Source organism: Cyprinodon tularosa, unplaced genomic scaffold (genome assembly GCF_016077235.1).
Source record: "Cyprinodon tularosa strain WSP-4 unplaced genomic scaffold, ASM1607723v1 ctg151, whole genome shotgun sequence".
Classification (NCBI taxonomy): Eukaryota; Metazoa; Chordata; class Actinopteri; order Cyprinodontiformes; family Cyprinodontidae; genus Cyprinodon; species Cyprinodon tularosa.
Genome location: NW_024038343.1, coordinates 1497845 through 1508901, shown reverse-complemented (window position 1 = coordinate 1508901; position 11057 = coordinate 1497845). Strand labels below are relative to the sequence as shown.

Genomic DNA, 11057 nt, shown 5'->3' with positions numbered 1-11057 from the left:
TCTCGTGGATCTAAGTATTTTTACCAACTACACGGGGGGATAATTGTGTAGAATGTTTTATTTGTTGTAAAGCAAAATATTATATATAAGATTTACCTTGTATTCTATTATTGTTTATAAAGTATATGATTGAAAAAAGAAAAGTTCTTTGAAAATAAAGTTAGTTCTTTAAGTGTTCTGTCCTGCCCTTTTCCACCCCTTATTCCAAGTGGTACATTCCGTTTGACAGCTAGCTCAAGTAGCAGCATCACACTATCAGGGATAAGAACTGCGTTATTTAAGTGAAAGCTTTTTTGATATATTGGTGCAACTTCAAATTTATTTAAATCTATTAAGTATCACCATGTCCACCCCAAAGAAAGGAGACTTGTCCCCGAGCGAAAAGGAATTGTTTCAAGTTATTTCTGCAGGTAAGCCTCCTCGGCTAATGCTAATCCCTGTCTGTTAGCTTGTAGGACACAGATACAGACGTTATGCTTCTCCTCCGCTTCCCAGTTTAACCACTGTGAAAGCACATGTCTCCAAACTGTGGTCTAACAATAATCTCTGCTGAATAAAAATGAATGAATGCATTTTTCCCACCTTCTCAATGATACTAACTTGAAAGATGAGTAACTTAGAACATGGCATTTTAGGTGTAGCTGTTATTAAATAGGTTTGTGAAGTTGTTTTGTCTGCTCTGGTGAAACTAAGATCTTGAGAACTACCAATGTAGTAAAATAACAGTAATAAAAGAGCTTTTCTCCTTTTTAGGTAATGTTCAGGAAGCCTCCAGGCTGCTAGGCTGTAAGGATGTTCGAGTTAACTGCCTGGATGAGGTATTTACAGAAATAAACAGGCCATTGAGGTTCATAATTATTTGTAATTACATTTTCACTTAGCCGGTTTAATAGAATTTTAAATGTTGTTGCATTAAGAATATTTTCTTTAAAAAAAAAAAATAAATTATTAGCTATTTGTTAAGTGAGTCAGTGTTTAATATGTGGTTCATAGTTGTAATTTAATGTGGACAAGTGAAGGAAAAAGAACAACTGTAAACCATATGTTTAGTTGTAAAATAAATAGAAATAAAACACTAACAAAGTCAGAGCATATACACTATATTGCCAAAAGTATTTGCTCACCTGCCTTGACTCACATATGAGCTTAAGTGACATCCCGTTCCTAATCCATAGGGTTCAATATGACGTCGGTCCACCCTTTGCAGCTAGAACAGCTTCAACTCTTCTGGGAAGGCTGTCCACAAGGTTTAGGAGTGTGTTTATGGGAATTTTTGACCATTCTTCCAGAAGCGCATTTGTGAGGTCGCACACTGATGTTGGACGAGAAGGCCTGGCTCTCAGTCTCCGCTCTAATTCATCCCAAAGGTGTTCTATCGGGTTGAGGTCAGGACTCTGTGCAGGCCAGTCAAGTTCATCCACACCAGACTCTGTCATCCATGTCTTTATGGACCTTGCTTTGTGCACTGGTGCACAGTCATGTTGGAAGAGGAAGGGGCCAGCTCCAAACTGTTCCCACAAAGTTGGGAGCATGGAATTGTCCAAAATGTCTTGGTATGCTGAAGCATTCAGAGTTCCTTTCACTGGAACTAAGGGGCCAAGCCCAGCTCCTGAAAAACAACCCCACACCATAATCCCCCCTCCACCAAACTTTACACTTGGCACAATGCAGTCAGACAAGTACCGTTCTCCTGGCAACCGCCAAACCCAGACCCGTCCATCAGATTGCCAGATGGAGAAGCGCGATTCGTCACTCCAGAGAACGCGTCTCCACTGCTCTAGAGTCCAGTGGCGGCGTGCTTTACACCACCGCATCCGACGCTTTGCATTGCACTTGGTGATGTATGGCTTGGATGCAGCTGCTCGACCATGGAAACCCATTCCATGAAGCTCTCTGCGCACTGTTCTTGAGCTAATCTGAAGGCCACATGAAGTTTGGAGGTCTGTAGTGATTGACTCTGCAGAAAGTTGGCGACCTCTTCGCACTATGCGCGTCAGCATCCGCTGACCCCGCTCCGTCAGTTTACGTGGCCTACCACTTCGTGGCTGAGTTGCTGTCGTTCCCAAACACTTCCATTTTCTTATAATACAGCTGACAGTTGACTGTGGAATATTTAGGAGCGAGGAAATTTCACGACTGGATTTGTTGCACAGGTGGCATCCTATCACAGTTCCACGCTGGAATTCACTGAGCTCCTGAGAGCGACCCATTCTTTCACAAATGTTTGTAAAAACAGTCTGCATGCCTAGGTGCTTGAATTTATACACCTGTGGCCATGGAAGTGATTGGAACACCTGATTCCAATAATTTGGATGGGTGAGCAAATACTTTTGGCAATATAGTGTATCTGATGATCATGTGTTGTGTAACTTTCAGAAACCTGAATTTTTTTAAACCAAATGTATTGTTAAGGATAAAAAAAAACTTTATAATAATACTTCTTTCATCCTGATTGATATTATTTCAAAGCTTTTGTCTTTTAGGCCATTACCCACTGCTTTTTTTCTCTGTAGACATCTTCGGATCAGGGTTATAAACTGATTAAAGTTCTTAAGATGGGTGTAGTGTCAGTAATTAATAAAAACCTGTTGTGGAAGTTTTAGTCAGCAATATATTTATGAAATACATATATAGTTATAAACACCTGAAGCAGGCTTTCATAGAAATGGTTGTAAAATGAACAGTAAAGCATGTAAAGAAAAAAAACAAGCACATGTACATTGATTGTATACTATATAAAAACTTTTATAATGCTATTTTGGATATCATGGGTATGATTATAAAAAAAGAAAAACAAATGTCTCGTATTACTGTCAATATGATGAGCTTGACAGTTTTTCTTTCCCTTCAAAAATGAGTTTGAAGTGAATTATTTTGCTTAAAGAAAAAGCTTTTTGCTGCATTTTTCAACTCTTGATGGTCTAATCATGTCATCTTAACATCTTTATTGTAACTATTCTTTAAACTATTTAGAAAACAGTGGTTATCAATGTAGAATTAATTTGCTCCTTGCCTTAAATTGAAGTTTGTATACTGAACAGTCATAACGCTGTACATAGTGCTGAAAATATATCAAGTATAATTTGTCATGGAATAGATTATTTTTGTAATCATTAGTTTGATCATTAATGCCAGATTTGTTTTTGTCTAATCCGCAGTATGGGATGACACCTCTCATGCACGCTGCCTATAAAGGGAAGGCAGACATGTGCAAGTTGCTCCTCCAACATGGAGCTGACGTAAACTGTAATGAACATGAACATGGCTACACGGCACTCATGTTTGCTGGACTGTCAGGTGAGTGACGACCTGGTTTGGAAGTATAAATCAGCCTTAATACCATGCATATGGCAGCATTCAACCACATCTATCTTTTTTGTTAAAACATTAAATATGTACATGTATAAGTTTCATTTCCTATATATGCTAAGACAAAATATATCGTATTTGAAAGTTAAACCAATTTTTTTTTTAATTTTGTTTATAGGAAAGACTGACATCACCTGGATGATGTTGGATGCCGGGGCAGAAACGGATGTGACCAACTCTGTTGGACGGACTGCCGCTCAGATGGCAGCTTTCGTTGGTATGTTGTGATGCCATTTCTTCTCCTTTTTTTTTCCTGAAACGTACAAAATCTTAAAGAAGATTTTGGAGGAGTAGAGAAAACAAAGTCAATATACTGGTTTAAAATTTCAATGTCGTTATAATATGAGGCCAAGAGATATTTTAACAAAACAGACTGAAACATTAGGAACATAGATATGCTAGTCATTAATAAAGGCTTTTAGTCAATCATTTCAGAAGATAAGACATTTTTATTGTATTATTTGATATAATTGGATTGTAAAAACATAGAATACGGGATAACAACACAATTTAATTTCCTTTTTTTTCTTAAATTACAACTTTTTTTCTCAATAAATTTGTCTTTTTTATGCCCAGTTAGGATCTTGTTCTTTGGTTTACGCTTTACCTTGGCAGTATTAAAGGTATAGTGGAGAATGTTTGTTTTTCCAGGCATATCATCATAATAAGTGGATCTCCTAATTGTCAATCGTTCTGGTAATATGTTTACGTAAGGCCATACTATGTGCTCGTCCCCATTTTCCCTTAAAAAGCATGAGGAGAAATGGGCTCGCCAACGCCTTCGCACACGATTAATAGGCGTTCGCTCTCGGGAGCGGGTAAAGGTTGTGCATGTGCATTTTTTTTCTTTTAAAGGTGGAGAGGACGGGTCTTTTCAGAAATTCACGAAAACCCTCCACTATACCTTTAACACTTAAGCCATTCTGCTCTTTTCCTCCTTAGGTCAGCACGATTGTGTCACTGTAATCAACAACTACTTTTCTCGAGCCAGGCTGGATTACTACACTAAGCCACAGGGTTTGGAGAAGGAACCAAAGCTGCCACCCAAACTGGCTGGACCGCTGCATAAGGTCATCATGAGCACCAACCTGAACCCTGTGAAAGTAAGACTTAGATAATTGACGTCTTTTCACAGTCCTGATGTCACAGTACAGACTATTTAAAAGCTTTGTGAAACCAAACAGTTGAAATCTAATTCTCAGAGAGAATTGCAGCATCCATTCATCCATTTTTCGTCACACTTATTCCAAGTGGGGTAGCGAGGGGTGCTGGTGCCTATCTCCAGCTGTTTATGGGGAGAAGCAGGGTTCTCCCTGAAAAGATCACCAGTCCATCACAGGGAAACAGAGACACAAACAGGGCAAACAACCATTCACACACTCACACTTAACAATAATTTAGAGAAGCTAACAGTCATGTTTTTGGACTGTGGGAGGAAGACGGAGTACCCTGAGAGAAACCACGAATGCTCAGGGAGAACATGCAAACTCCATGCAGAAAGACCCCAGGCCAGGAATTGAACCTGGAACATTTCTTGCTGCAAGGCAGCAGTGCTACCCACAGAGCAGCACGAATTGCAACATCTGAAGGAAAATATTTACGCAATAGAAAAAAATCTGCAAGTAGTCTGTAATTGTCTAATGAACCCATAGCTATGTCTAGGAGAGGAAAAAGACAGGCTGAAGAAGATATCTATGACTGGAATCAAGAAAGCGAAAGGTTTCTGTGTAGAGTTGGTTTGTCCTCACTGTGCTTCCCCGGACTGTTTCAAATCACATCATTTTTTAATAAACAGGATTTCTCTTACATAAATCAGCAAACGAGTCGTATGTTCATATATGTATATAACTATGTCTCCAAGAAATCAAAAGACCATCCAGCTCGCTATTGTTTTTTCTTTAGGTAATAGTAATCTATAGTGACTAGCTTAAACAATGACGTCTTATGACATTGGAGGAAAAAAAGCTTTTAAAAATAGTCTGTTCAACTTTTTATCTTATTTGCTTATTCTTTTTTATTAAAGTAAGTATTATTGAATCTTTTTTGGGATTTATAGCTAAACCCTCAACAAATTTCATTATTAAAAACAAATAAAAGGATTTTATTTATTTATTTATTTAATGTATTTAATCGCACAGTTAGTCTATAACTACCGTAATTTTTGGACTATAAGCCGCAACTTTTTCCCCATTTTTCAACCATCTTTCGACCTTGCGGCTTATATAACAATGCGGCTTATCTATGGACTTTTACAGCTAACGGCCACTAGGGTAATACGGTACCTAAATCTATGGATTTTACCATCCACCATGTTGACGTCACATTTGCTTCAACACACAAGTAGTCGCGCGCGCGGGAATGCGGGCGTCCTCCGGAAGCAGACTCTGAGAAAGACAGACATTGCGAGCGCAAGACAGTTTGTGTGACACCCTCATTATGGAAAACAAACGTTGAAATGCATATGATGCAGCTTTTAAGTTAAAGGCAGTCAATTTGGCAGTAAACAAAGGAAATAGAACCGCTGCACGTAATCTTGTCTCAATTCAATTGTGTTGAAATGTTAATAAATAGGAGCTTCCCCAAACAGTTGCCTGTTTCCTGTCAATCCTCTCTGTGCACAAACCATATGGTAAATAAACATAAAAAACCTGCGGCTTATAGTCTGGTGCGGCTTGTATATGTAAAAATCATGCAATTTAGCTTCTGCGGCTTATATTCGGGTGCGGCTTATAATCCAAAAATTACGGTACTTAAAAAGTTTGTTGATCTGATTTTCTTCCCCTGTGTACCTGTTTATTTGCTTAAATTAAACAGTCCAAACCAAAAAGATAAAACTGAAGATGATGGATCACTCTTTGCCATTTATTCTCTGCATTTTATTAGTACTGTTCCTGTCTAAACTGTGCAATAAGTAAATCAACAACTGGAATTTGTTGTTGGTTTTTTGTTCTAGTTGGTGATGCTGGTGAAGGAAAACCCATTGCTGGCAGAGGTGGAGGCTCTGGACAAAAGCAGAAGAGTGATGGAGCTCATCTGTGAGAAGTGCATCAAGCAGCAGGACATGAACGAGGTTCTGGCGATGAAGATGCACTACATCAGCTGCGTGCTGGGGAAGTGTGCCTCCTTCCTGAAAGACCGTGAGGATAAGCTGGACGGCCTCATAAAGAGGTTGGAATATTTGCTTGTGTAAAGCAGGGTTGATGTGTGCGGGCATTGCTGGGTTCAGAGAAATGGTGGTTCCTAGAAACTGGATCTCAGGCTTGTTTTCTTCCCCAAAGATCATTTTAACTCTGAATCTTGTCCTGTTATTCAGCTCGTTTTTGGTATTTCTGTTTTTTTTGTGTTTTCCAGTTTGCTGAAAGGTCGGGACAGCGACGGTTTCCCAGTCTTTCAGGAAAAGTTCATCCGCGAGTGCATACGCAAGTTCCCGTACTGCGACGCCACGCTGCTGCAGCAGCTAGTGCGGAGTATCGCTCCGGTGGACATTGTAAGTTTTACATTGAAGGCATTCATTCCAAACATTTCCCTGCCTCACAAATCACAGGATTTGGAAGTGAAGAGGAGCATTTTGTAGATTAAACTCCAACTAAACTCAGTGACTTGGAAAACAGACAACTGAACTTTAGCAGGTCTGATCGGTTTTCTTGTCCTTGATGATACGTCAGGGAAACGACCCCACAGCTCTGTCAGTGCTGACTCAGGCTATCACGGGTCAGGTTGGCTTCATGGACGCGGAGTTCTGTACCACCTGTGGGGAAAAGGGAGCCGAGAAAAGATGCTCCATCTGTAAAATGGTGAGTGTCAAAACTACTGGAATAAATTGTGATGACATTTAAATTAAGTATTTATTTCTGGGCCGTCATTTGCTGTCTTTCTGAACAATTAGTAGCTAAACTCTGACATGATATCTTTGCTTTTTTAGCTTATCTTGACATTTGGTTATTGTATACAGACACTTGGCTCTTTTTTCCATTATCCAGGTTATCTACTGTGGCCAAGCGTGCCAGAAAATGCATTGGTTCACCCACAAGAATGTTTGTAAGAAGCTCCAAGAGGAGCGAGAAAAGCAGGAGGCTGAAGCAGCCAGACTGAGGATGCAGCAGAGTAAAGGTGATTCATCCAGCAACCAGAAAACCAAAACAAAAAACATTTAAACTTTATCATGTGTTCATATAGTTTATAGGTTGTGTATTTTGGTTTGTAAAACTAAATCAGATCTAGAGATTTAATAAAACCCATCTGATCTTCCAACCCTTATTATTTACATCTATACTTCAGTGTCCAGAAGCTCAGAGCAGATTCCAGTCTGCTGCTATGTTTAGGAAAGATGAAGCCAAACTGACTACCCCCCATCATCCAACATTTGGTTTAACTGTCTTTAAATTGTTGCTTCAGTTTTCTGGTCAGCCGTCTTTCGCATCCACCACAGCATATTAATGTGAGGTCTCGACTTTTTCTTAGTCTGTTTCTTAGTTCTTCTGTTGTATTTCAGTTCCTGCTATTCTGATGACGACCCAACTGCAACCTAGAATACATTTTGAGAATATCCTGACATTTTAATGTTTATATACCTCAGGACACATAGATGGTTGTTAAATAAAGGAATGCAAGTCTCTGAACCTTTGCCTGCAAGTCAAACCTAAACATCAGCCTTCCAATACCTTTGTTCTTTTATCCCACAAGTCTTTACTTTGGTCTCTGCTGCCTAAATATTGTTCAATATAGTAATGAAACACACAATGATATGATAAGATTATGCATTTTACATCAATATATTTTTAACCATGTAGAAATGATTACTAATAATACACTACTATTACTATATTGTTAAAAAATGATGGTTCTTGGAACCAGATTGGCACACAGATGAGGAAGGACCCGTGGAGACTTCTCTAAAACAAACTTTTGCTTAAAGAACAAAGATAAGCACTTTTTTATTATTAGTTATTTGACTTTTGCCTGCCATTTATCCTAATTTAATTTTGTTGTTGTTCCTGCACTACAAGTTATTTTTCTAAAATCCCATTGTGGTTGGAACCAAAAAGCTTAAACCACATGACACTTTTACTCTAAATAATCTGCACACTAGCTGATTTTATTACTTTTAGTAACGCTAAATGATGCATACAAATATCAGACTAAACAGCCCTGCAGGAGTTGGGATTAGGTTGTAGTAGTGAGGTGAATAGCCCGAGTGAAGTTGGCCCCCCCCACCTTCTTCAAATCAGACAAAAATAATGTCAAACGTTTGTGCAGCAAAAACGGATGTTAACTGACCTTTGATGACCTCTACAAATGTATTATTCTCATTAAAATGATAGCAGTACAAATGAAAATTGTTGCCATATAAAATATAAAATTTTTAAATTAATTTTAAATATAAAATATTTAAAATACATATATTAAAACTTCAAAACTGCATATTTTAAAATATATTCATTCTTGTACTGCTATCATTTTAATGATATTAATAAGTGTTTGTAGAAGTCATCAAAGGTCAGTGAACATTTGCTCATTCTGAAACTCTGAATTTCATATAAATTATAAGTTGCTAACCTATGATTATATAATTTTACACTGTAAAGTAATGATAGCGGCACAAACGAAAATTTTTGCTGCACAAACGTTTGAAACCAATTTTGTCTAATTTGAAGAATGTGGGGGGGCTGGTTGACCTTTTGACCTTTACATTTTCATTAATATCTTCAAAGCCAAAGCAGCACAAACGACAACTTTTGCTGCACAAATGTAGCACAAACGTTTGACACTAATTTTGTCTGATTTGAAGAGGGTGGGGGGGGGGCAACTTCACTCAGGTGAGTGAATAATATGGTTTATGTCCAAGAAGAATTTCATCTTAGGGAGACTAATAGAGATACTTTGACACAGGTAATTGCAGCAATGGATATTATTGACAGAAATTTGGCTATATGCACATCTCCAATACTTCCTGAACTTAAGGCAGCTCTTTGTTTCCTCTCTGATTCCTCCAGTTGTGCCTAACCTCAGTAAACATGGCCAGACACATCTGGATGAATCAGTTCATCAATAGAAAAAGACAGGAAATAAAAGAGCCGCCTTAAGTTCAGAAAGTAGTGAAGTTGTGCATAGAACCCATAGAGGGCCCCAAAACTGAGTTTTGCTTAGGGCCACTAAGCAAGGCTGATTGGGGGTGTGGAGTCTAGAGGTTAAGCTCCAGTTTCTTATTTGCAATTTCCCTTTAAATGTTTTTTTCTTTGACAAATTCACTTTGATGCCCTCTAGAGAAGATCAGCTGCTGGGTTTTATCCTCTAAGTGTTAATTGCTCCCTTTTGCAGATCAATAGACATAATATTTATAATAGTTCAAATATGGCCTTGAACAGATAGATGTGCAGCAACTGTTGCCTCCCTTGAAATGTGTTGTTGTTCTATTTGATCTTGTGTTACACATACCTTAATGTTCCTGGTCAGCAAGCTGTTTTAACCTTAATACAGGTCATCACTCATTACAGCAGTTAATAAGTAGAAACTAGCTGCTTCTTCTTCTGCTAACCCCTACTGAAGCAGCAATGGGGCTCAGGTCTTTTCAAATTGTTAAATTTCTTAAAATATGAGGCAACATGTTGTTGGCTGACTGTATCCTGCACTGACTGACTCTTGTTTCTGTTTTTTTTTTTCAGAAGAAAGTAGCATTCAGGAGGCTACAGATTCCATGCAGGAACTCTCTGTAGAAACCAAGAGTGATGAGACTCCCTCAGACTGAGAAACACCCGAACAGCCTGATTTCAGGCACCACCATCTTCTGGGTGCATCTATCCAGTGCAGTCAGCTAGGAAATGGGAACACTGACTGGAAGACGGATAGAGACTGGTCCAGGAAGATACAAGAAATCCAAAACGCATATTTATCAACACCTATGGACTGACACTAGAGACATGACCACAGCTGCCATCTTTTGTCCTTTTCCAAATGATATTTTTTGTCATCTGCAAATGTAAATAGGACATGTACAACTTATTTGTGTTTGGAAATGTGGAAGGACACATGGAGAAGTTCAGGTTCACAGCTATAATGCAACGTTGATCCGCCTTAAGAGTCTGTAGCAAACAGAAAGAAGCAACCATGTTTATCTGAAGTATGTCTTATTTATTTTTGTACCAACAGCCTCCTTTTTGACATGTGTGTAAGGCCAGGCTGCTTCACCCTAACCAAAAAACAAAAATCTGAGGATGACTATGGAATGAAATGTAGATGCATTGTTAAACGCAGCACAAAAACATAATGGTAAAAAAATACATCTGTGTCTACCGAAATATAAATGTAATTAGTTTTCTCACTCATAATTATTATACTTTTGCCAAGAAAAAGAATCCAAAATTAAAATGTCAATTTGATTTGAATCATTTAAGCATATTTATTGATCTGTTTTTTTAAACAAATGCCTCAAGCGACTTTACCATTAGCACATATGCAGAAGCGGAATGATCAAAAGGTTTTCCTCTCTAGGAAGTTCAAGGTCATTGCATCAAATGACTGACAGAAACCTTCATATGAGGATGTATGTAGTGGAAGTTCATAGTAAAGACTCCCATATTAACAGGAAGAGGCCTCCAGCAGAACCTGACTGTTAAGCAGCCCTACGCTTCAAAACGAAGCGGTCTGTGAGGATGTTCCATGTGCAAAAACACAGATGTTCAGGTGAATTA

At 38.4% G+C, this 11057-nt stretch overlaps 1 protein-coding gene across 1 annotated transcript; it reads left to right on the top strand.

The window, feature by feature from the left end:
• The first annotated feature begins 215 nt into the window (after nt 1-215).
• On the top strand, nt 216-10768 carry ankmy2a (ankyrin repeat and MYND domain containing 2a). Its single transcript, XM_038279542.1, has 10 exons — nt 216-410; nt 754-818; nt 3159-3297; nt 3488-3586; nt 4312-4472; nt 6323-6537; nt 6721-6856; nt 7035-7163; nt 7350-7479; nt 10032-10768. Exons 1-10 carry the CDS (start codon nt 344-346, stop codon nt 10112-10114), a joined length of 1224 nt encoding a protein of 407 aa, XP_038135470.1. The 5' UTR covers nt 216-343; the 3' UTR covers nt 10115-10768.
• Nucleotides 10769-11057: the final 289 nt, after the last annotated feature.